General features: G+C 37.3%; 1 protein-coding gene across 3 annotated transcripts in view; it reads right to left on the reverse strand.

Annotated features, from left to right (window-relative positions):
* MIX23 (mitochondrial matrix import factor 23) overlaps positions 1–26,680 on the reverse strand; it is a 37,951-nt gene extending 11,271 nt beyond the window's left edge. Inside the window, exons 1-6 of one of the 3 annotated variants that reach the window (XR_013445518.1) lie at positions 26,569–26,680; positions 16,074–16,199; positions 11,136–11,282; positions 6,363–6,422; positions 3,277–3,396; positions 445–524 (exon numbers count right to left, since the gene is read on the reverse strand). Coding sequence is in view for 1 of the 3 variants with exons in the window: in XM_036093692.2 (XP_035949585.2) it covers positions 3,346–3,396; positions 6,363–6,422; positions 11,136–11,282; positions 16,074–16,199; positions 26,569–26,619 (435 nt within the window). In the remaining 2 variants the exon portion in view is untranslated. Of the gene's footprint in view, positions 1–444; positions 525–3,072; positions 3,397–6,362; positions 6,423–11,135; positions 11,283–16,073; positions 16,200–26,568 lie in introns of those variants that run through there. The other 2 variants (XR_013445517.1, XM_036093692.2) reach the window with 2 other exon arrangements.
* Positions 26,681–27,125: the final 445 nt, after the last annotated feature.

The following is a 27,125-nucleotide window of genomic DNA, read 5'->3' on the forward strand; positions in this document are numbered from 1 at the left end:
TTTCCTCTCCAAAATAATGCTGTTGGGTAAATTAGGCTTCTCCTAGAAACGCTGCCCCTATCACGAAGAATCACTTTATGACTATTTTCTTTATTCTTCAACATTCATGCTCAACCACATAAGAAGTGTTTTTTGGTTTTGTTTTTTTTAACGAACAATCAAGGCTTAACTATTAGGCTAAGTACACACAGATATCATGAGTAACCTAAGTAATCTCTAACATTTGATTAGCTCACATTAACTCCTGGCAGAATACTCATTTTTCTTGATTTGCTGTGAAACCACGTTGGACTAATCTCCCAGTTTACAAGTTATCCCTGGACGGCCTTAAATAGGTAGCATGGCACAGCAGAGACTACTGTATAGCACTGGGTACATTATCGCGCCATTTCCTAAACTGGCTATCTTTGAAGCAAAACTTGAAAAAGAGAATGACCGGAGTACCTGGCTGGCTCAGTTGGTAGAGCATGCGGCTCTTGATCTTGGGGTTTTAAGTTTGAGCCCCACGTTGGGTACAGAGATTACTTAAAAAAAAAAAGAGAGAGAGAGAGAGCATGACTTACTAGAAAACTTCCTTTTTATTACTGCATTTATTTGGTATTATTTGTCTCTATTTAAATCGGCTTTTCAAAGACAAGGGAATTATAATACTCTCTAATCAGCTGAAATCAGTCATTTGCCACCCACTCTCTACTCCCCATTCCAGATTCTTTTTTTGGCATGTAGCTTTATCACCTTTCAGCATACTATACGCTTTACTTCCTTACTACTGTCCATCTCTCTTCACCACATATAAGTTAAGAGCAGGTATTTTTTTATGTTTTGTTCAGTGATGTATAGTATTAGCAAATAGTGCCTAGAATATGGGAGAGACTCAAACATTTAAGGATTGGTGTTTCTTCTCGGGCTATCTTCTGTCCTGCCAAGGAAGAGTCAAACTCACCTTTGAACTTTTGCATTCAGCTTCTTCTCCCTCCCTTTCTGACTAAATCCTACCTATTGGGGCGCCTTGGTGGCTCAGTCCTTAAGCGTCTGCCTTCGGCTCAGGTCATGATCCCAGGGTCCTGGGATCGAGCCCCGCATCAGGCTCCCTGCTCAGCGGGAAGCCTGCTTCTCCCTCTCCCACTCCCCCTGCTTGTGTTCCTGCTCTCGCTCTCTCTCTCTGTCAAATAAATAAAATCTTAAAAAAATAAATAAATCCTACCTATCCTTCAAGCCAACAAAATCAACAATTATTGTTTAAGGCAGCAGCTATATACAAGACACTGTTTCAAGAGGCAAATCAACTTTCAAGAATAGTATGCCATCCCGGGACGCCTGGGTGGCTCATTCGGTTAAGAATAGTATGCCATCCCTTTCTCTTCATATTTGAGGGTTTAAGTGCCATTCATCACAAACTAAACATATTAATATTCATTATACTAAAAGTCACTGATTGCCACAATCGCACATTTTTCATGTTACATTGGGATGATTCAGGCATCCTACTAACATAATTGGATTAGCTAGATAGTATTTTAGCAGACCTGAAATTCTGGAAAAGCTGTTATGAATCCTTTCCAAGGACTGTTTCTCAATTCCCTCCTGAGCATCAGGAAGATCTTTATTTATTGAGTCTTACTTTTTATTGAGTCCTTTCAATTGAAAAGACACATGCAAGAAAAAAAAAGTATCAACTTTCTGTCAGGCACCATTCACTTTAAGTCCTACAGAAAATCTTTTTTACTGCTGGCCCTCAGAGATTTTTCCTTTTTAAGAAGACTAGATTATAATCTCCACAAAAGTAGGTTTTATCTATCAATATCCCCAACAACTAAGACAGTATCTGACCGACAGTAAGTACTCAAAAGATCTGTTGAAAGAACAGTGCACATTTTATACTTTTATTGCTCAATTCTAAATGCATAATCTGATGAGGGTACACATACTGAAACATAGGTCTACCAATGACCCAGTTGGTCAGTCTAACTGTGTCAGAGCCAGGTGGCTTGTTTAAATCATCATGGTAGGCAGAATCCTAAAATGGCTCTCCAAGATGTCCTACTCTAATCCCTCAGACTGCGAATAGGAGACATTACATCTGTGATGTTACCTTACCTGGCAAAGGGGATTTGCAGATTAAGGCTATAATCATTTGACTCTGAGTTAATCAAAAGGAAGACTGTCATGATAGGCCTAATCTGATCACAAAGACCCTTTGAAAGCAGAATCTGTCTGGTTTTTAGCAGAAAAGGAAGTCAGATACCAAGAATGAGAAGAATTCAATACACTGTTGCTAGCTAGAAGGAGGGGGCCATGCGCCAAAAAATGTGGGTAGCTTCTAGTTTAGAGTGGCCTCTGATAACAGCAAGGGAATGGGCACATCAGTCCTATAACCACAAGGATCTGAATTCGGCTAACAAACTAAATGAGCCGAGAAGCACATTCTTTCTATAGAGGCACCAGACAAGAGCCCAGCCTGGCTGACTTGATTTCAGCTTATGACACCCCAAGCAGAGAACCCAGTCTTGGACTTCTGACCTACAGAACTATAAAACAATAAACAGGTGTGATTTTAAGCTGCTAAACTGTGGTAATTTGTTAATCAGCAACAGAAAACTAATTATGATCATCCTGTACTAGAAAGTGCTTTCTCTGCAATGACCGAATTCTGCAATGATATGTTTTTTACTGACTCATTTGAATACTATCATACAAGCCTTCCTCTGCCTTTCCCAAATTTATTTTACTGTTTTCGTTTTCATTGCCCATGGAAATACTGTCCAGGAAAATTCCACCCAAAATTAGTTTTTGCATATGAAAACAAGATAAGTTAAGGTACCAAGGAGAAAGTTTCTTTGGACAGTATGCAGCTTATAATTATTGCTACCTTACTTATTAGGAGCAACAAACCCCACAAAGATAAATAAAAGGATAAAATCATCAATGACCAAAAAAGGTCCATGTTCTTGCCAATAAATTTGTAAAAAATCAAAAAAGATGTAATACAAATCAAATCAGATACTGAAACTGTATTCAAATTCTCTTGTAAGAACTTATTATCTCAACTTGGAAAACAATCAAATAAATATGTACACTGAGTCAGAAAATTATTTTAATAGTTACAAAAGCATCTTCTTCTTCTTTTTTTTTTTTTTTTTACAGAATCAGTATAAAATAGCAGTTGATTTCTCCATAATTATTAGAATTATTTGTACTTAAGGTCTTGGCTAAGTGGGGCCGAAATCAACAAAAGGTCTTGGACTGTTGGCTCAGAAATCATCCTAGGAAGCCCACCTTGTTGATGTCTGTCATGCTTAGCTCTTATGAGATGTCCCGGTCCTTTATTTAAAAAAAAGTATCTTTTTATTCATTCTTTGGAGGCTTGAAGTGAATTCGGCAGCGTTCATTAAACACCTAAGATATTTAAACAGAAACAAAAGTCGTTGAGTCATCTTGTATAAATCAAGCCTGGAACTAAATTAAATTTGGTATGGTTCAGGAGGATATAACCATTTTTATCCCAGGTCAACAGATTTAGGGAACAGAAAATTTTCCTCATGAGTTCAAAGTGACTTATAGGCGCTAAGAATACAGAAGACTTTGATATCCATTTATAAGACAATTTTGATTTTTTAATAAAATTTATATTATTCAACGAAAAAATCATCACAAGCTAGCTTTAGTAACTAACATTTTCATTACATATTCTAGACAGTTAGACAAAAATATCTAAAATGATTTAAGATAAAGCTTTTTTCCCTCTTTTTATAATGTAGATTTTATTTAGATATCTGTTGTGATTTTCTAAATGAGTATTGGGTCTTTTTCACAAGTAGGTATACTTGAAGAGAGATCAGGCCTTTGCTAAATTGTGTAAATTTATAAAATGTTTTGTTCTATTTACCTTGCTTCCTAAAAATCTAAACAAATAACATATCATAAATGTTAAAAGAACATTTTTCAGTGTCTGTCAATATGGGACTGTGTTAAATAAAAATTTTGGTATAGCCATCCAATGGACTATAATGCAAACATAAAAGAATAAGGAAGCTCTGTGTGTTCTGATGTGAAAAGATCTCCAAGATATACTAAAGAAAAAAAAGTGTGGACAGTACACTTTCATAGATGTGACAAATGGGAAACAGAGATACATAAAATTAGAAAAGGTGCAAATATCTAAAGCATGTATCATTTTTTCAGAAGGAAAGGAAAGGAGGTGGCTGAAATGGAGGAATGAGAAGAATTTTTACCATATTTCGTTTAATATTTAAAAAAAAATTTAATCGTACCTAAAAATTTTGAGTGTCCAAATAAAAAATTATACAAATCTAAAAGAATTTCTTCTTAGAATTTACCCTCATACTTCATTGACATAAGGAACAAATTATTTTTAAGGTTAAGAAACAAAACAAAACACACACAAAAAAACCTATATTGGACACTGTGGACTATCATAAAAAAATAAAAGAAAAATCTACATAGGGAGCTTTTATGGTACTGGTATTATTCAATCTCTTAAGCTGGGTGGTAGATACATGAATGTTCATTTTATTAATATTCCTTAAATGCTATGTTACATACTCTTTGATATGTGTTATCTCACAATTAGAAGAAAAAATGTAGAAATTATATAGACCCTTTCTGGCCCTTTCATCTTATAGCTCATTTCTTGTCAGTTCCCAGCCCTGACATTTCCCTTAAGTTCCCAATGCTCAAATCGGAGGCTTCAGATTAGTGGCCTTGGCACCCTGGGTGGGATGATATATATGACTTGGCCAAACTTCTCCAAATCCTTTTCCTAAATGCCTTTCCTAACCACTTTTGCTGACCTACTGCACCATAGCTACATTTTCTTTTTTTAAATCAAGTAGGGAACCTAAGTTTTTGTAGACTGGATGGAGCATATTTTCTTTAAAACTAGTATCGAATCTAAAAATGCTTCACTTGAGCGGCGCCTGGGTAGCCAGTCGTTAAGCGTCTGCCTTCGGCTCAGGTCATGATCCCAGGGTCCTGGGATGAAGCCCCACATCGTGCTCCCTGCTCAGCAGGAAGCCTGCTTCTCCCTTTCCCACTCCCCCTGCTTATGTTCCCTCTCTCACTGTGTCTCTCTCTGTCAAATAAATAAATAAAATCTTTAAAATAAAATAAATAAAAAAATAAAAATGCTTCACTTGGGGTGCCAGTCGGTTAAGTGGCCGACTCTTGATTTCAGCTCAGGTCTTGATCTCAGGGATTTGAGTTCAAGCCCCACTTTGGGCTTCATACCAGGCACGGAGCCTACTTAAAAATAATTTTTAAAAATAATAATAATTAAGAAATAAAAACGTTTCCCTCATCCCACTACATTTGACATATATCAACCTCTCCAATGGGTTTTTCAAACTAGATATTCATTGTACCCCTCCCCTATGCCATCCCAAGAGTAAATATTATCTCCCTGGAGAACATAAATGAACAAGTAACACCAGAATCTTTCAAGTAGCAAACACCTTCTCAAGTTGGTAGAAAGGGTAGGAATAGGAAACCCTGGCAAAGAGGACAGAATAAAGAAAAGTGATACGGCAAAGAAAATCAATTTGTACTTTGCAATTTATTCATAGCTCTGCAAGTTGGGACATTCTAGTTTGTGTTCAGTTAACCTCTCTCTGTGTTTAACCTCATTCCATTGGTCAATTTCAAAGGATGAAACAGAATTTTCAGTTCATTCCTTCAGATTTAATGGATTATTTCCCTTCAGAAATCTTTGAATTTTTAGAGAAGGGTATACAGATATACCATTTCATACAACTAAAGTCAGCATTTTATGATTTTTGACTACAGGTAAAATCCTGGAATCCTGGTCCCCCAATCTAATTCCTATTCAGAACTACACAGGTGGTAATAAGGAACATGTGAACCAGGGAGCCATAAAAGGCCCTATTATCAGGTATCAGAAAAGTTATGTACAAATAAGTTCCATGATCAATATGTTAGAAAGCAAGCAACTGCAAAGGGTAGCTAATGATATGAATTTATGCAAAGTAATAGGGCTCAAAAAGGCTAATTTTAACAAATAACACCACTGAAGGTTCTAAGTTAATTAGTAATAATCCTAAATAACAAGTATGCCCATAATTAGTATTAAGAAACACATAGAATGTCTCCAGTTCTGTTACCATGACAGGTCAAACAATCTACCATATGACTGTAAAGCTGATTTTTATAAGCTGGCTCTATTTGGATGCCAACTGCACCCTTTCTCAAAGTTAAAACCTTCAGTTGCTTATAAATAAAAGATGTCTAAAAAGGCCCAAGGCACTCCTTACTCCCCCTCCCTTGGTTTCCCTTTGCTAGTTCAGTTTCCTTCATAGTTCTCTCCAAGAACCAGCATTATTTTATACCTTCCAGCTCCTGTCATTTACAACTTCTTCAACATTCAGTTCTGACTGCATCCATTTCAACTGCAAAAAGGAAAAAAAAAAAGTTAGAGTTATGAAAATTCAAATTAAAGAACTAAAACTAAATTCTATTTATAGTTTCCTAATAAAAGGAGCTCCTGCTGCAACATTCTTTGTTAATGGTATCACCTGGACTAGATATTGGACACAGCCCATTCTCCCCATATCTAATCAGTTGTTAAATCTTCTAAAGCCATGGTTCTCAAGCATATTATAATCACCTTGAGAGTTCTTAAAAAAAAAAAAAAATGTCCAGGTAGTTCACAAAAGGAATACAAATGGCCAATAAATGTATTTTTTAAATGTACAATCTTACTAATGTTTAAAGAAATGTAAACTAAGCCATAATATGGCAAAAATTTTTAAAAATGGGTACGTCTGATAAAACCTACTACTAGTAAGGGTATGAAAAAATATACACTCATACACATTTTTAGTATGGAGGGCAATTTGGTAAGATTTATAAAAACATAAATTCACATGTCATTGCACTCAAGAATTCTAGTTCTAGTTACTGATCCTATAATAGTGATTTGCAAAGACAGCACAGAGGAATAAAAAGGAGAAAGAGGTGGCAATCTAATTTGGATGAAGAAAAAAGAATCAGGAAGAAAAACAGAAAAGAGAAGGGGAATACATAAGGCCCAAAAGATCTAGAAAGGCATGATCTTTCACCTTGAGCATACAGCCAGAGGTCTGAGGTTAAAGATGCTAAAGTCTTTCTAACTTTCTTGATAACTGCCAACCTAGTTACACCATCAGAAAAGTAACCAATTCCATTGCCAGGCCCACACAGCGGGGCCCATCATACTCCTAGTCACAGCAACTTAAAAGAAAAGAAGCTAGCTAGTTCCAGGAAGGAGGCTTGAAAATATTCAGGAAAATTAGGAGAAAAAAGCATGAGCTACAGGTCAAAGCAACCAAGAGGTTAAAACTAGGATGATTTCCTTAGGCCAAAGTCAAGACTCAGGCCAGGAGACTTGGGAACAAAATGCCAGAGAGCTAGACAAGATCTAGGCAACCATGAGTCAGGGACCCAGACCAAAGAACTTGATTAGTCAGGAGCACAGCTAGGCAGGACATTTAAGCAATGCACATGTAACACTAATGACAGGAACTTAGTACTGATCCACTGGCCCCTTGTAAACTCCCTTGCTAGACTCAGAAATAGTGTCAGTGTACACAGGTACAAAGGACTCAAACTAGAACAAGAGGAAGGACTGCATTTCTGACAACCAGTATTGTGCTAAAGTAGTAACAAGCCTGAAGAAGCCCATCTGCTTATATGAAAGCAACCTCAGTTTCAGATTATAATCAGCTACATGGAACAGAAATCATTAAAATTTCACTGATCTGTCAAAGCCTGGACTGAATGCCAAAAAATTAACAAGCTCAGTCAAAAAACTGGGTCATGGGATGCCTGGGTGGCATAGCTGGTTAAGCCTCCTCCAACTCTTGGTTTCAGCTCAGATCATGAAGTCAGGAGCATGAGATCGAGCCCCGCACTGGGCTCTGCACTCAGTGCAGAGTCTGCTTGGGATTCTCTTTCCCTCTCTCTCTGCCCCTCCTGCTCATGCTCTTTCTCTCAAATAAGTAAAATAAATCTTAAAAAACAAAACAAAACAGGGTTACAACATGCCACTAGGACAGTCTTCATAACTGCTCTCAAATATTTAAAGGGAGGTCATGCAGAAATGGGTTTAGACTTATCCTATATACCTGCAGAGGGAAGATTAAGGAGCAATAATCACATGTTACAGGGAGGCAGATTTTCACAATATATAAGAAAATCTCTGAATAATTATAACCATCCAAAAAGAAAGTACACTGTTACAGAAGATTGAAGTACTCCTCCTCCCCTGCCCCCTTAAGTAGTGGTTAAACAAAAGGTAGAAACCACTGGTTGGGAGATATTGTAAGGAGGATTAATGTAACAAACATGGAGTCCCAGAGACTCAAAAAGGAAAGGAAAGCAACTACTAAGTGTGTCAGGGATATGCAAGCTCTTACACACACTATATAATTTAATCCTAATCCCTAAAAATGAAAGTATAAGAAGTCTTGACACCATTTTACAAACTAAAAATCTGATTATTTCAGGGCAATTAATTTATAAGTTTACAAACCCACCACATGGTGGATGGGATTTATTCCCTAGAGCTATCTGCCTTTATAATCCAAGAATAGTTTTCTCTATTCTTGAATGCTGCAGATATTACAACCAACTTCTACATGCCACCAACAAAATGCTACCTCTGAGATGGTTGTTTTTGAGGCTCTAGGTCTTAAACTGGTAAACTTCCTTTCAAAGGCCACTAATAGGTGACAACGGTTATATAGTTCCAGCAAGCAATGTGCTTTTTTCTGCGTTAAGGACTCAGGGAAAGAACTGGGACTTTTAGACTGGTGTTTCTGCATATAAATAAAGTATGTTCACTTAAGTAATGAGAATTTGACTATCAGTCACAATTTAATGTACAAACACTGAATCCAGAGTCAGAAGAGATGGGTTAAAGTTCCAGCTCTACCACTTACTAGCTTGTGACTTTGGGGATGTCAGTTAGTATCTCTGAGTCTCAGTTTCCTCATTCAGAAAAGGAAGAGGTAGAGCTGGATCATCTCTAAGAGTTCTCTTTCTGATTCCATAATCTTCACGACAAACTTGAAAATTAAAAAAAAATTCAAGCTTCCTTCCTTGGTTAAGTACTACTCATGGTCACCCTCTAGTTCTATACAGTATCAGTCTAGAAATCTACCTTTTATAACTCGCTAACTGGTTTCTAAAACTACTCCTTGCAAGAGTCATCCTGGTGATTCTCTCTGGGCCCTAAAGGCTAAAGGGCAGAAATGAGGGCGGACCAAATTATGTGACAGGTCACTCCCAAGTACTCAGTGGCTTCTGAACTTTGCTCTCCACTAACAAGAGTCATTCTAGTCTTTGTTTGACTTAACATGCAAATAGTGAGTTTCAGGTTTCAGATACAACAGCCCTGCCCCACTGTTTCCTTTGTCAATACCTTCAAAAGTCTGTTAAAATACAAAATCCAAAAATAATTAGATTTTAACCTGCTTTATATAAATTATCTATAAGACTTTAAACACTGAGTAAGATGACCATTACAGCAAAAGATCACTGTCTGAGGAACCCACCACTGCCTGATGAATGCGCAGGTATGGAACACAGGACTGAAGCAGTCATCGTGAACTAAGAGAGCAGTGAAGACAGGGGATGAATCTCATACCCAGCAAGACAAGCTGCATCAGTGGGATGACTGAGCAAGTGCGCATACTCACGTGGGCAGTTATAAGAATAAAGGCTTGAGAGATGATAAGGTCCCCTTTTCAAAGTTTGGCTACATCTACTAAACAAAGGGCAGACTTTATGACTGTTGAGTAATGAAAAACACAATTCCATCCCATACTGGATTTTCAGTGACCTGACATGCAAGGATCAGTAAGTCACCTACGGTGCCATCTTAAAACACAGACATGATTTTGATAATTGCTCAGTGGTCATGTAGGAAAAAGCCCCTCTTCTTAGGTAACGACCAACATATGTAAGGGGCAAAGGAACCATGTACCCACCATTCTTGCCAAATGGTTCAGGAAAAAAAAAATGCCTACATGTGGTAGGAAGGGGAGGAAAACAGGGAAAGGTGGGAAGGAGGAGGGAGAAGGAGTGGAGAGAATGTATTGCAAAGCAGGTGGGGCAAAATGTAAATGATGGGTGAGTATAGGTAAAGGGTACATAGGTAAAGGGTACACATGAGTTCCCTGTACTATTCTTGCAACTTCTCTGTAAGTTTGAAATTATACCAAAATAAAAAGTTACTCTTTAAGCACCACTCCCAAAGGGAAGACAGCAATGCGTTCCACATAATAAAATACCATACACATTTCAACTATTTTCTTGACATGTCACCATTAAGGGCTATAAAGAAACTGTTCTGTTCCATTTATTATACTCTGAGGTCCACACCCTATCTACATTAGCTGACTTTGGGAAAATAAGCCTTCCTCCGACCTAGCACTCAGTGGACATTTACTGTTTTCTTTCTTAAAAGCAAAAACTGCAGGGATGGAAGATGAAATGGAAACAAAAAAGTGTCCAAGAACAGCCAAAGACCCATAGCAACTTCTCTGCAGTAGGGAAATAAATTATAATGAGGTTCTAGTGTATGGGGTTATATTCAAATAGTACTATATTTTTATGGCTGAAGAGGGTACCATTCTGAAATATCTGTACTGCATTTCAGCAAATTTGTACAGATGAAACCAGAGGTAACTATTCTCAAAATGTAAATGTATTTGAAAAAGTTTATTCTCAAGTCAAGCCTTTAAACACTGATACGAATATGATCTCCCTAGATTTTCTGATGTGGTGGTGTTAGGTCTATACTAATCCTTTTATCTTTAACATATAAATAAATGGAAAGAAAATATGACTACATGCTTAAGTTAAAGCTGCTACACTGCATATATGCATGAAATGCACATTAACTTACCAACTAATATCTAAATGTAATAAAATAAAGCCCACTAAAAATGAAGTATTACTCTCCTGGTCATTTTTTTTTTTAAAGTAATGACCATTTCTTACTCTAAAATTTTCATATTAAAAACTGCCTTCATAAATCTTAAAAAAAAACAAACAAATCCTGCCTTTATTAAATTTGGAAATCTTTGGCTCAGAAATGTAAATCTTGTTCAACTTACCTTTGTCTGTTCTTTCCTAAGTTGCTTTAATAACGTTAAATCATCCAAATTCTTTTCTCTCTCTTCTCGGAGGTGTTTTACTACTGATGAGGTCTGAGCTATACAATTTTTTATGACTCTGTCCCTGCTGGCATGAGCCTCCTTCAACTAAAAGAACAAAGGCACAAAAGAGAAAAATCACACCAATTTTTTACATTTTAGTCTTTTTTAAAAATCCTATTTTTAGGTTATAGAAAGGTAATACTTTCTAAACTATTTTTAAAAACAATCTTTGGAAGCGAAGATTTTGCTGAACCAGCTAAATCACCTAAAAACAGATCAAAGGAAGCACTTCTCCTGGTGGAAAGTACGTGGTCGGGTTGCCTTCTTCCTCAATATGCTTCTGGGACTTCCCACACCTCTCCCTGCATTTCCCACAAGCAGCTTTTCATTTCAGTCCCTTCTCCCTACATTTCTCTCCCCAGTTTTCCCCTGTGTTGTGTTCTTCTACCCTCCACCCACCCCCCCCACACCTCCAGGGCTACTACTGCTATTCTTCCTCTCTTTTTTTGTCCTTTCATGGTTTTCTCCAGACCCGTGTTGTCACTAGGTGCAAGAAATTGCAAATTAAGTGATGTAGAGAAGCAATTCGTTACAATAAAAAACAAAGAATGCTATATTTACCTATGCAAGACAGAGTCCTTTCCAAGATTTTAAAGTTCAAGTATTAATACAGAAAAATTATGTATAAGGTACAGACTACTGGTTCCACCAACTGTGTGAACTGACTGAAAGGACATCTGGCAGGGCAATTCTTTACTAAACTTTCATCTTTATGTAACAAATCCAATAAAACAATTTGCATCTATTTTCTTCCTTGATTCACAAAGTATGATGGTCATGACTCCCATGATCATAACCAAATTCTGATGACACTCCAATAATCTGGGGGAGAGGAAAAACAAAGTACTAAAATAATATGTAATTGTCATTATAATTAATGGAGAATTAAAAAAGGTGACTCACCTCCAACTAAAATTTAGGTGTTAACTTGCTCCAAGTAATCAAGTTCTATCATTCCTTCTTCCCTCTGAAGAGAGAATATCTTAATGCTACGCTAGTGACAGTTATACTAGGGATAACCTAACCATTATACATATATTTATATAACATTTAGGACTAAACCATTCTATAAGCATTCTTCATAAGTTACCTGAAACACATCTCTTAAATGATCATCTCAGGACCCTGAAGTTAAGAATTACTGGTCTAATATGCACCAGGAAAAAAATAAACTTTTGCATTTCTAGAGTACAGTAATACTAAAAGTGCACTGGTTATAAATCATACCTATGTGAAGAAAAGGAAATTAAAATAGACATTAGCCCCACCTATTGTAAATTTCTCTAACATGCTAATTTTTTTCACTGTAATAGTTAGGATTCACAAGGACAGCCCAAGGCCTATATTTTATTGGCTAATATGCTGCTTCTGTTACTTGGTTCCTCCTTCAGGTATAATTCCAGAAAATGAAAGGAGCCATTGAGGGTAGGAAACTTCCCAAAATAGAGTAAGAAGAACCATCATTAGAGTTAAGAAGCTCTCCCTGTTGTGAGACTGGCTAAATAATTAGTATTTCCAGGCTTCAGTTTCCTCTTTTGCAAAATTATGGATTATGAGTAAATCATCACTAACATCCTGTCTACCTCTAAAATTTAAGGGTAACTCGACTCAATACACTGCTCAGATGTCAGATGCTACTTAATCACTTTGATATTTTGTCTAAACCCCCAATAATTGGTGAAATCGCATTAGCACCAACTAGGAGTCTGTCACAGTATTTTCATTTTTCTATCTGCATTTTAAAATCAAATTCAAATTGTGTACATTTCATTAAAATGTTCAATATTTTCCATTCAGTCTCTCTCACCACAGAGTTTCCTCCCTTGGTTGGGGGATTTCATCCACTGTTCCCCTCTTTAAGTTGGCCCCTTTCCTGTGGATACACTTCTAGCTGAAGACCACCCTCCTACTCTCACCTGCTTACTCTTCCTTCAGATTAGCCCCACTGTGAACCCACTCCCCTGTGGACAGAAATTACTGAGCAAATCATCCTTTACTCTGTATTATCAATTATTTTAGTCTAGCTTTCATGACCATCCTTCAACAAAATTCAGAATTAAGAGCCATCGGCAAGAGGAATATACATGGACTTCTGTGCACGTACGTCAAAGAAATGAGGACGCTTGAGAACTCTACTAAGACTGTGTGACATAAGCCTACCAGAGAAAAATATAGCATGAAACCAGACTTATTAGCTCATTAGTAATTCAGATGTTTCAGAAGTTGGGTCACATGAGAATTGTTTCTATATACAAAGTGCTTGTCAAAGGAATGAAGATAAAATTCATCAAGAAACTTGGCAAGGTAAAAGGCAAGGCCTTTGGTTAGAGGAGAAAATTCCTGAACGATAACCATTATCATAACCATACTTCCCTTGATTTGGGGTAAGCAATTCTGAAATGAAGGCATTTGGGATGGGGCAGGAAAATGATTCAAAACTAGTCTAACAGGGGTCTACCTAGGACTTCCCAGTTTTATTTTACTTTACCAAAACTCTAAGAACTTCTTTTAGTCAAATTTTCACCTACTATATCTTTTAACCATTATTTTAAAACAATGCTTTTTGCCTTTAAGGGAAACAATGCCAACAGTTTTCCTGATTATTATAGCTTTTTGGTGTTTTTCTTTACAGAACAAAGGTTGATTCTAAATTAACTCTATACTAAATTCTCATTTCCCAAACATCATTTGCTTCAGAACCCTGACAATGACCCTTGGTTTAACTATCATTAAAAACAAAATAAAAATTACTAAGTTTTTGTCATGGCACTTTGTTTTAAATCTTCCCCTAGAACTTCTGACAAAAGGAGGCAAGCGGAAACATATCATTTAAACATATATTCCAAAAATTCATTATATTAAAGAGATACCTTTAAGAATTACCCTATATCAATCACTGTGACACCAGTAATAGTTTTGCATTTGTAAAGCACTATTCCAAGTTCATAGACTTTTTAAGGTTCAGCATTGATCTTCATGTTTATCTTGAGAATAAACAATAAACAATGTACAGTTAGAAAAACTTCACAGATTCAAGGGAATACGCTCTAATAAGAGTATCTCACTGAAATTATTTTTATTAAGAGTATACTTTTAAGATGTGGAATTTCTATAATTAGTGCTTCATAATAACTTTGCTAATCATCTGCTATGAAGAAGTATTATCATTAGAGAGTACAAACATTCCTTCCTCAGCTATAGAAGGAAGGGCTGGGGCTAAAGGAAGTCAAGGTAACCTTAAGCAACCTGGATGTTTCACAGAGTTCCACTCTTAACTGAGACAATATTTAAGGGAACTCAGTGGGACTTCTTAGCATGGGCATTCTGCTGCAGGCTCGATCACTGGCAAAAAAAACTGCTAGATAAACCATCCTTTCTCTGATGGTCATGTCGCTGGAGCCCTTTAGGGTACAGACAGAGAAAAACCCAAACACATACATAAGAATATCCAAAACAGAAAGATCCTAAATATCCAAAACAAAAGGTTCTAGTACGCAAGATTATTCTGGTTCAACAAAGGGATAAGAAATAATAACAACAACAGTAATAGAAGCAGCAAACATTTACATGTAAGACATTTAGTACAGTAAGCACCTCATATTACCTCAGTGAGGCCTCTAACAACCTTATGAACTAGGTACTATTATGATATTATTTTACAAATAAGAAAGCTGAGGCAAAAAGTTATGTAACATGTTCAAGGTTATCAGCTAGGAAGTAGCAGAGGTAGGATTTAATCTACATATGGAATCCATGTTGTTAATCCCTACACTATAAATCTTCAAGTTAATAAAAAGATTGTAAAAGGAAACAACTGAATAGATTATAGAGATTATATGGGTAGTGAGATCATAAATTTCTAGTTCTTCAGACAGAGCTACCCAAAGAAATTAAGTGAACTGTCAAACAACCTCAAAATAAATTAGGGCTTGGGACTCTGGCTCCCTACTTCCAATACTGGATTCTACTCATTAAAGCCCACAACCTTGGAATTTTCAAGCCACAAGAATTACCTGACCACTCAATGAAATTACATACTTTCATATACAAGCAGAATAAAAATTATCAGCAATTATTAATGCTTTGAATTTAATTGATATGAATAAGCTATCTAAAACTGACTTTTTTTTCATAACTGAGAAATAAAATTTAGGTTTTAAGTATTGTGCTAAAGAAGCAAATGCCATTTGAACATTAGATTCCAAGTTAATGAAAAGATGTAAGTAAATTATGAAAAAAATACTTAGCTACATTATTATTATTTCCTTTTGCTTTTGGAATTTATAGAGACAATAAAGGGAATCTTTAAGAGGCAATGAAAAAATATGTACTTGAGAAACCAAAGCCTCAGGAAAGGACCATTTATCTGTGGCTTCTCGCCCAACTGCCAAGTCTATTCCCCTTCCTGATGACTGAGGAAAGAAAAAAGATATAGAAAGCGTGAACGGTTTTAATTCTTCATTGTATCAGGTGTCTGGCTTCCTAGGATTGATTCATTCAAAGCCCTTGCTCTTCTTTCACTGTTTGACTCGACTGTTTCACTCTCCCCTTCATTCACTGGTGCATAAGGTTTCCTTAAGTTAAAGGCTACCCATGAAGGGGCTAAAAAACTGCTCTCATTCCTTAGAATGATCTCTTCATAGACTTGTGCATAAGATCACACATTTTCTTTAGTTTGTAGCAACCAGATCAAAACTTGTACACACCCTCAGATGTAGGCAAGAAAACATGAAGATGTCATACTTTTATCCAGTTTAATTATGTCAATTGGTTTTTTATTTTGCCTGCAAAGAAAGGCATAAAGGAAGCACAAAAGACTCAAAAGATTACACTTACAGACTCATAAAGTTGTTTACAGGTTTGGCTTGCATCAATTTTCCCTGCAAAGGAAGCTGTTGGAACCGTAGTGTTTAATTCATGTACTATTCTGTCATCAATCGTCCTCATCACCTTGAGTAATTCCTATATATGTTTAAAATAAAAGAATAATAACCTGAATGGAAAGTTAAGTGATAAAAAAGAAACATTTAAACAAACAAAAAAAACCCATAAAGCTCTTGGATATTTACAACTTTGTAAGTTAGAAGTAGAGAAACCATGCTAAATTTAGTGCAACCACAGGAAAATCTTTATTACAAGAATAGGTAGGTTATGTAATAGTAATTCTAAGAATGGGCACCAACTCTGTTTCTTGGCTCAAATGTGACCATCTCAAGGGTCAAGATTGTTTTATTCACTTTTAAACCCCACCTGCTGACACAGTGCTTAGCAAACTGTGTGTGTGCTCATTCCATCCCCAGCATACAGCCAATAAAGGGTTCTACTGAACTCGATTACTCAAATTGTCCCAAACAATCCAGCATAACTGCTTGCTCTATTCCCTCTTTGCCTGTCATTCTAAAATGTGGTGCTAGACAGAAAAATTCTGTAAAGATATACAAGAAAACTCAGTAGTAGTTCACTTGTAAGAAATTAACCTATAATCTTTTAGTCTTTTTGTTTTTTTAGCTTTTTACTATGATTGTATATTATTTCTGTAACAAAAAAAAAGTAAAACAAAGCATGCTGCTTGAGAAGGAATCAAATCTCTTCATGGCTTTCTTGTTCTTAGAACAAACAAATTAGTTTTACCTTTTCTTAGTGACCCTACGCACATTTCCCAAGGATCTCTTCCTCCTGAAAAGGCTCCAACTCTCAAAAAACCAACCAAAAGAAAAATAATACCAAAAGGGCAGAGGATTTAGAAAGACTCTGGTAAGTATACCTACCCAGGATAGTCCCTTCTCTCTACATTTTGATTAGGGTACTTCTTTTCACTTGTCACTAGAGAAAGGCTGGGCAACAGTTACACTCCGTCTCCAGAAAACACAAACTCTAGAACCAGTTTCTAGGAATATACCCTTTTCTTTTCTTTTTGTTTCTTAAATTCTCCTTTCTGCACCCCAGCCCAGCAAAACATAATGACTGAAAAATCATCAGGAAAACTGAAGTATATAATGCTAGAAATATACATATTAAAAACCCCCAACAAGTTAACAGTCAATATTAAAGTGTGTTAAAAGCAATTTTGCTTGATCCTCTGCCTCGCCTCCTTCAACATACCAACCCATTTCTTTCCTTTGCCAGACTGAAATCCATGAGTGAAACTAACGTCTTCATTTGTTTCTTCATCCATTTGTTAAAATAAAAACTTTTATTATGATTAAAGTATTACATAGTCATTTTAGGAAAATTAGTAAAACTTACAAATAAAAATCATCCACAGTTAACCATTATTAATATTATAAGATGTACCTTTAGTTTTTTCTGTACATATCTATGAATATTTTTATAAACCTGAGGTCCTTTGTAACACTCTAAAGTCCTGCTTTATGGCATTATACCACGAGCATTTTGCCCTTGTTACTAAAAGTGCCTTGAAGACATTTTTAATAGTTGGCAGAATCCTGTGGAGGTATCACAACCTGTAAGACCACTTCCCCAATAATGAATATTTAGGTGTTTCCAATTACAAAAACCATTTAAGCCATCTGGTCTAAACCTGCAGTTTGGATTCTGTTCCTATCAGTCTATTAAGTTTTAATTAGTAATTTAGTGGCCTTTTTTAGATCTCAATGAAGAAGTTAAACAGCTTATAGAAGGCTCATAATTTAGACTAATAAAACACAGGCAAATGTCAGGTCTAAAACCAACTTCACTATCTTACCCCCTCTTTCTGTATCTCTCTATTTTTGTTAATAGTATTATGCTCTATAAACTGGAATTCTTAACGAATAATCTCAACATATTCACTAAGCAACCACCGCTTTAAATGTTTTTTGTACAATGGAAGATATATGTGTATATATGAGTGGCAAATTCCAAACAAATGGTGGCAGCACCATTTAGTATCAAAAACCAGGTAAGTAAGAAGTAGTAGCAGACAAGGACCTTCCTTGCCAACTTTAGCACCTGCAACTTGACTATTCAAAAAGAAGAAGATGAAGAAGCAGCAGCAGCCTCCTTTAAAAATCTCTTTTCCCCTAACTAAATTGAAATGATCTTCTGAGACTGAGGTTTAAGTTACACCTTTTAGATAAAGCTTTCCCTGGCTGAGAGTCCTCGGCAATCTTTCTTCTTTCAACATATGCAGCACTTAGAACATAGCACAATTCATTTACTAACTCACTCTTCATTCAATAAACATTTGGTAATGTCTAGTATGTGTCAGGCACCATTCTAAACACCAGGGCTACAGTGGTGAATAAAACAGAAAAGGTCCTTGCTCTCTGGGAGCAAAATTCTCATAGGGGGAGACAGACAATAAGCAAGTACCTCAATAAACAAGATAATTTTCGTACTGAATACTATGAAAAAGAAAACAAACAGGTAATGGGATAAAGAATGACAGTAGGGCTAAGAGGCTAGCACTTTAGATGAGGAGATCAAGAACGGCCTCTCTGAGGATGCAGCATTTGAGCTGAGAACTAAATGATACGAATGAGCCAACTAAAAGAACACCTGGGGAAGTCAGTCAAAAATGAGGCAAGAACAAACTTTGGGGTATATGAAGAACTAAAACAAGCAAGTGGGCTGGGAGTGAATATAGGAGAAAGTGGTGTTAGGTGAGGTCAGAGAAAGTAGAAAATGAGGGACAACAGAGACCAGGGAAACAATGAAGGATTCTGTTCTAAAGGAAACAGGGTTTTAGGCAAGGGAATGCTATAACTTGATTAATTTTTTTAAAAGATAACTTCGCCTGGGGCGCCTGGGTGGCTCAGTTGGTTAAGCGACTGCCTTCAGCTCGGGTCATGTTCCCAGGGTCCTGGGATGGAGCCCCACATCTGGCTCCTTGCTCAGCTGGGGGCCTGCTTCTCCCTCTCCCTCTACCTGCTACTCTACCCGCTTGTGCTCTGTGTCAAAAAAAAAAAAAAGAAGAAGAAGAAGAAGAAAATTTCGCCTCTATGTGGAGAATGGATTATAGAAAGGAGAATGGAAACAGGGTGACCATACAGCAGACCGCTGCGGTGGTCTAGGCAAGAGATAAAGATAGTTTGATTGAGAGGTAGCAGTAGAGTTAGGGAGAAGAAGCTGGATTCTGGATATATTTTGAAAATAGAGTGGATAGGACTTGCTGACGAACTGGTGGTGGGTAATGAGAAAAGAAAACAAGATTGACTGTTAGCTTTGAGGCCTGAGCAACTGAATGGATGGTAGTGCCATTAACTGATGTTGGGGAGAGACTGGGGAGGAAAAGATTTGGAAAGAATGAGAAGATCAAGGTTCTGTTATGACATACAGGATATTTGATGATATTTAGGATTATTGTTAATTGTATGTGATACTGGTATTGTGTTTAAAATTACCATCTTTTAGAGATACAGACTGAAATATTTATAGAAAAAAAATAAGGTTTCTGGGGTGTGCTGCAAAATAATCTGGATAGAATGGGGTAAGTGGTAGAATATAAATGAAACAAGAGTGGCCATGAATTGATTGTTGAAGCTAAGGGTTGGGTACATAGTGATTCATGGTAGCAACTCTCCTTTTGGATAGGACTGAAATTTTGCACACAAAAAAGTTTTTGTCTCTTTTTTTAAAAAAGGTTCTGTTCTGGACGTGTTAAGTTTGAGATGCTTATTAAATATCTGAATAGACAAGTTGAATAGAAAGTTGAAAACACCAGTCTGACACTGAACCAGGATAGAGTTATATTAACACACTGATATTATTAAAAGCCATGAGATGATAAGAGATCACTGAGGGAGACTGTAGGGAATGGGGTGGTGGGGGGGTTAAGAAAGAATTCAAGCAATTAAAGTACAGGAGAAAAACTAATATTGCACAAATCAGAAGAAAGGTTGCAAGGAGGGAATGGTCACCTGTGTTGAGTGTTACTAGGAAGTCAAAGAAAGATGTGAACAGAAATTAACTTTCAGATTTAGCAGGACGGAAATCCTGGGTGATCTTAGTAAGAGTCATTTGAATAGAATGTTTAACGGACTGAAAGTTAATGTGGCTTATGTACAGAGAGTAAGAGAAAACAGTATAAAATGAAGCCCACCATTATAGATCACATTGTTGATTTTAATCTTTTTCCTCAGAGAGTGGAGAACCAAAGAAGTTAAAGTATGGTGGGGTTACATGATCAAATTTGTACTCTGAATTGATAGCTTAGGTTAAAGTATTAAAATATGGAAAATGAATTAGATAGGAACAAGAGTAAATGCAAAAGGATCAGTTAGGAGATGAACCAGCAATCCAGGTAAAAGATTGCAAAGCTTGACATTCCATGGAATTTTTTGTTTACTCTGAACTTTAACTAGTTTTGAGTTTGATCACTAGCTATATAGACAAATTCCTCTCCATTAAAACAATGTGGACATAACTGTTAAGTTCCTTATATGGCAATGGGAATTTATCTGCACTAACTAGGTAATTTCACAGTCTTACCAATGGAAACTACAACTGTGGATTTTCAAATATATCAATTCTCAGTGCACTAGAAAATCATCAATATATGATCTAGAGCTTGACTTTTAATATGGCAGACGCTAGCTATATGAGGTTATTTTAATTAAAAATAAATAAATTAAAATTTAGTTCCTCAGTTGCACTAGCCACATTTCAAGTGCTCAAGATTTGTTGCTGGTGGATGGCACAAATTCCCACCATCACAGTTCTACCGGACCATGCTGAATTTAAGAAAATATAATGACAATTTCTAAACTGATAATGCACTTGTTAGGGATTGCTGAGAACTATAAGCTATTCTTAAATATCACAGAAAAGATACTAAAAAAAAAGAAAGATAAAGGGGGAAAGGAGGGGTAAGATTCAGAAAGGAATTTCTTGCAAAACCACTAAGGGAGAAGGAAAAGAACTATAAACCACCTCACTAGGTACACATTTCTTCACAGTGTAAAAAGTGCCAGAGCTCTTAAGGCAACTCCAAAAGGGTCTAGAGAAAAGTCTGAATGGCCCTCACAGACTGAGAGCAAATGAAGGTTAACATAGACACCAGAGCGCTGCCATTAAATCATGTGCTATTATTCATAAGGAATTACTGACTACCTATCTGATGCCTGGCTCCAATGGCATCCTCCCTCCCTTTCTCTCTCAAATTCACTAAGAAAATATACAGAAGACACCCCTGAGCAGACATCATACACAATAAACCAGATTCTGATATATCATGAATCTCTAATTTTAGGCTGGCCCTTTAAAATTATTCAGACACTTATCTTGGAATTGCATTTTATGTCTTATCTGTAATAGTGGAGTGAAAATCTCATCCTCTCAGAAGCCAATTTTGGTATTGAAGGAGTGCCCATATTTAGTAGGGAGGGGTAGAGAAAACTTTCTATTGCCCCTATAACTACACTCTACCCCTAAGGTTAATCCTCAGGTAAATTCCTTTTACTATTTTGGGCAGCTTCTAGGGTACACAGGGAGCGGTAAAAGGTCTATCACATAACAGTAAAATAAAAATGTACTCCAAAGAATGATCTGGAATTTATTAAACTTTTCCCTCCTCATCCTTTGCCTAAAGGTACCCAGAAGTAGATTCCATTCACATGGTGCTCTTTTCAAACAGACCTTGTTCCTCAAACCGAATTTTTATAGCAATGTTCACACTGTGCTCCCTCCACACCAGAAATAGAGACTTGCCTGCAATTGCCAGAGTCTTCTGACACCTAGCACCCTCAGGCTCAGATAGCAGCTGGACATGTTGCAAAAGGAACCATGACTGATGCTAGAAAACAGTCTATTTCATCTGTACCTAATTACCATAATCAGTTGTGTATAAACAAATAAATATTCCCAACAGAAATACCAAGACTTACACTTTCTGGGAAAGAACACTTAGTTGATTTTGTTCAAGTGATATATGAAATGGGTCGGAGATAGGGTCAGGAAGAAGGGAATTCAGGGTGGCAACAGTGGGAAAAAAACCACAACACAGAAATGATAAAGAGCTTGATGTGTTCAGGGAAAAGTAAGCCTACGTGGCTGGACAGAAGAGTTCAAATGCGTGTTGGGAGGTGGCAGTGGTTGAGGAGAGCGAAACATGAGTAAGGGAGAGTAAGAGATATAACTAAGGAGAAGACTTTGGAACTGGGTTTTAAAAGGTCTTGTATGACATGTTAAGTAGTTTAGACCTAGTCATAGAAGCCTCAAATTAGATGCATGATTCAGATTCTAAAATTCAGAAGATAACAATATGAAGCCATAGTATTATAGAGATTAGATTGAAGGGGGATATATTGGAGGAAGCAGTGACTGAAGATAAGGAGGGATATTGTAAAGCTAATTGCAAACACGTTCATAGGGGATGAACAAAGACTGTGGCAGTACTGATGAATGTTCCTAACTGACAGAAATGACTCCCTAATCTCACTTGGCATTCAAGGTCTTTCATAATCTGGTTCCAATCTTTTGTGTAATCCCAATTTGTCCCTGTGCAAATCTCGAATCCCAGCAATACTGATTGGCTCTTTCCCCCAAATACATAAAATGTTCTGCCTACATACTGTTCCTTCTACCTAGAATTCCCCTGGTCCTGCCCACCTAAAGCCCAACTTAATTACCACCTCTTGATTTATTTCTCTCTCACCTGTTATAGCATTTTATTCATATTCTCAATATCTTCTACATGTTTTGTATCCTTGCTTGCATTACGTTCCTTATTTTATATTCTGTCCACTAAGTCTCCCCAAGTGCCTGGTACCTAACAAGTATCTGTTATGAACTGAGCTGTGTCCCCCCGACACCAAATTCATATATTGAAGCCCTAACCCCCAACATGACTGTATTTGGAGATAGAGCCTATAGGGAGGTAATTAAGGTTAAATGAGGTCATAAGGTTGGAGCCCTAATCCTACAGAACTGGTGTCCTTATAAAAGGAAGAGACACCAGACATCTCTCTCCCACACTCTGGGCACAAAGAAGCCATATGAGAACACAGCAATGAGGCTGCAATATGCAAGCCAGAAAGAGATGGTGAACCAGAAACCAACTCTGACAGGACTTTGCTCTTGCACTTTGAGCCTCTGGAACTGTGAAAAAATGAATTTGTTGTTTAAACCACCCACTCTGTGGAATTTGTTATGGCAGCCCTAGCAGACTAATACAATATCCAATAAATTCTTGCTAAATGAGTTGTTCAAATGGAATCCTAGACACTCTATTTTAAACATTCTTTTCTGGATTTTATTTCATTTTAGAAACAGTATATTTTCCAGGAGTGTTAAGTCCAACTTTTACAATGGAAAAATAAGAATTGCAAAAACTTAAAATACTTTCAAAACTCTTAAGCTTTAAAACATGCACCTACTTGGAAAAAAATCAGGACAGTAGTTGTAAGAGGGGAGGAGGAAGGATATATGGGCAGGCATTGACTGGGAAGGGGCATGAGAAACTTTTGGAGGTGACAGTATTATTCTCTATGTTGGTAGAGGTTTGTACTGCAGGTATAGGTAAATGTCAAAAGAATGGTATGCTTAAGATTAGTGCATTTCACCGCATACAAATTTTACAAAATGAAAGTGAACAAATATTCAATTATAGTTAATGATATGAATAGTGACATGTTCAGGAGTGAATATGGATGTTTGCAACCTATTTTGAAATGCATCAAAAAAATAAAAAGGGGGGCGGCCCATGGTGGCTCAGTTGGTTAAGTGTCTGCCTTGGGCTTGGGTTGTGATCCTAGGGTCCTAGGATCTAGTCCCACATCAGGCACCCTGCTCCATGGGGAGCCTGCTTCTCCCTCTGCCTTTACCTCTGTCTCTCATGAATAAAATCTTTAAAAATAATAATAATAAAATAAAATAAATAAGATAAAAAGGCAGGGGCACCTCAGTGGCTCAGTCAGCTAAGCCTCTGCCTATGGCTCAGGTCATGATCCCAGGGGCCTGGGACTAAGTCCCCCCATCGGGCTCCCTGCTCAGCGGGGAGTCTGCTTTTCCCTCTTCTCCTACCCCCTGCTCGTGGGGTTCTCTCTCTTTCAAATAAATAAATAAAATCTTAAAAAAAAAAAAAAAAGGTGAATTGATGACTATATTGAGATGGATATGTGATACAGTAAATACAGCAAATCACTGATTACAGAATCTAGATATATGTAAGTGTTCATTGTAAGATTCTTTCAACTTTTCTATAGTGTTTGAACATTTTCATAATAAAATTCTAAAGTACCTAAATCTTTATAATAAAAGTACATGATTTCCTGTTTCTCTTCCACAGTATTCAGTGCACTGCTTTTCACATTTAGGGTACTTACATACAAAACGTAATGGTTTCATAGCTTTAAAAAATATTAACTTTAATTGATAATCTTTGACTATGCCAGTTAACCACAGCTTATAATTTTACCCAATTCATCTAAACCTAAATGTTATACTAAATTTTTACGTTTTACAGCTCCTTCTTCACTTATGTTCATGTGTGACTGACATAGTTGGGGCAAATGTTCTTATAATTTAGAATGGGGTTAAATGATATGCCAAGGCAGCTGTGGAAAACCAAATCTGACTTTTAACCCAAGGTATTCTCCATTATAAACCACACACTTGGAAAAGCCCTAGGAAAACTATCTAAAAACTTGCCCCATTTCACTAATGAAACTCATTTTATGATCTTTTTATTTACATTTTTCTGTGAATGGAATGATTCTGCAAAGAGAGTTTAGCTTTTGCCCCCCTTACATCTTATGTGACTTCCAAAAGAAAAATACAAGTGTTTTTTAAGCACTGTTGGGTATTTTAACAGAGATCCTTTGAAATTTAGTTTTAGAGGGGCACCTGGATGGCTCAGTTGGTTAAGTGTCTGACTCTTGATTTTGGCTCAGATCATGATCTCAGGGTAGTGGGATCAAGCTCCCCCATTGGCCAAAGCTCGTGCTCAGTGCATAGTCTGTTTGTCCCTCTCCCTCCGCTTCTCCCCCGACTTGTGCACAATCTCTCTCTCTCTCAAATAAATAAATAAAATCTTAAATTCAGTTTTAGAGATTCAAATAATTATAGAGATGGAAGCAGTCTTAAATGTTACCTAACATAATCTTATTTTACAGATTCAAAAGTTTATTCCTAAGTGTTAAGCAATTAGCTCAAGTTTCCAAAGCTGTTAAAGGCAGAAGCAGTATTAGAACCCAGATCATCTAACTCCCTAACCAGGGCTCATTCTAATAAACCTTAAAGCTATCATTGCTCAGTTATCTGAGCTCATTAACTCAAGTCATAGTACTAATGTGAAAGACCAAGGCCACAAACGGGCCTGTTAACCTTAAATATTCCGCATACTTTATTTTCTAATGGTCTTTTTCCATCTTATTTAAGACTTCTACAAGTATCTGTATTTGTCAGGCACTTTGATCACATTTGAAGTCGGCTGCTGTTGTGCTGATCTAATCTGAGGAGCAGCTGAAGGGTGAAGAGGGTACAAGTAATGGTGGAAAGACCCCACATAAATTTCTCTGGCCAAATATTTGTCAAATAATTCAGTCTGTTGAGGTTATCTTCAAGAATACCACTCCCTACAAAATGGCTCATAGCACAAAACTTCCTACAGATAGGTCAGTGATACTTGAAATTATTTTTCATTATCTTTGATTAAACATACATTTATAAGGTCATGATTTTTTTTAAATTCAAGTCTTTAGACAGCACGTTTATGCCTACATTGGAACAGATAACTCTCATAGCAACTTAGTTAGAATCCAGACCCCTGTTCTCTAATTTATAGCTTGGTATTAGCCCTAGACCTCTAGAATTTGAATATATAAAAGATACGGCCTTTTTCTTAAATGTTGCATTTCCTCTAATCGTTAGATAGGCAGAAGCACCACAGCAGGTACTAAAATCAATCGCCCCTCCAAGGCTCCAAACGTTCTGCCCCACCAAAATAGTAAAACTTTTACTAAGTTTTGTATTGTTTTGTTTTATCAAGCAAATAAGTTCTCCTTCACTTTCCTCTCTCCTACGAATGCTCAACTTAAAGCAGGAGGGGGACCGCAGAAGCTAAGAATTGCGTTCAGGGGGTGGCTTAAAAGGTTGTTACAATCCCTACCATCCGGCCCAAGCTCGGTTTTACCACCTCGGAACCACCCGGAGTTTCCCCGGGCGGTTACTCAAGGTCTGGGCACCGCAGAGAAAACCATGATCCCCACGGAGCTGCCTCGCTCTCTACGGCCAAGCCCGCGCCCCCATGACCTCCAATGGCTGGAAAAAGGAGCCTTGAACTGCCCGCTTCTTCCACAACTGGTCCGCACTCCCTCCCAGGCCACAGCAGGGAACACGGTACGGGGACAAAAGGAGGGACACTCCTGCCACATGAGGAAAACCCCATCACCTGGAACTCGGCGAACTCCTCACAGTTCACACCGCCACTGGGCGCCGCCATATTGGACAAGCGCGAGGCCCCAGCCGCGAGCCAATCACCACGGAGCAAAGGTGTCCGCGTCGCCGCCTAACAAAATTTATTCCGAAGGCAATCAGCTAGGAACCTAAACTAAACTAAGGTTTGTCTTTTCCCTGGTCCTCAAATACACCCAAACCTGTAAACGTGCTATCCTTCCTTTCGCTTCTACCGCTTTAACACGGCTTCCTGGAACGGCCGGCCTAGATGATCGGAGACTATTAGAATTTGAAGGGATCGTTTTACTCCAATCTCATTTTTTTTTTCCTTTTACACAAAGGGAAACGGTTTGTTGGTCGCAGCAACCCTGTCGTTCGAGTACGAAATCTAGAGTACAAGGTTTTTCTTAACCCTCCCACTTCATTATTTACCTCCCGTCCCTTGAGCAGAGGGGCCTTTGTTCGTTAAGAATTTGGGACTACTAAGAAACGTTTTTAAAAGAAGACTACTGACAGTGTGGGGTAGGGGTTGAATAAGGTGTTCAGGTGTGG

This window comes from Halichoerus grypus, chromosome 1 (genome assembly GCF_964656455.1).
Source record: "Halichoerus grypus chromosome 1, mHalGry1.hap1.1, whole genome shotgun sequence".
Classification (NCBI taxonomy): Eukaryota; Metazoa; Chordata; class Mammalia; order Carnivora; family Phocidae; genus Halichoerus; species Halichoerus grypus.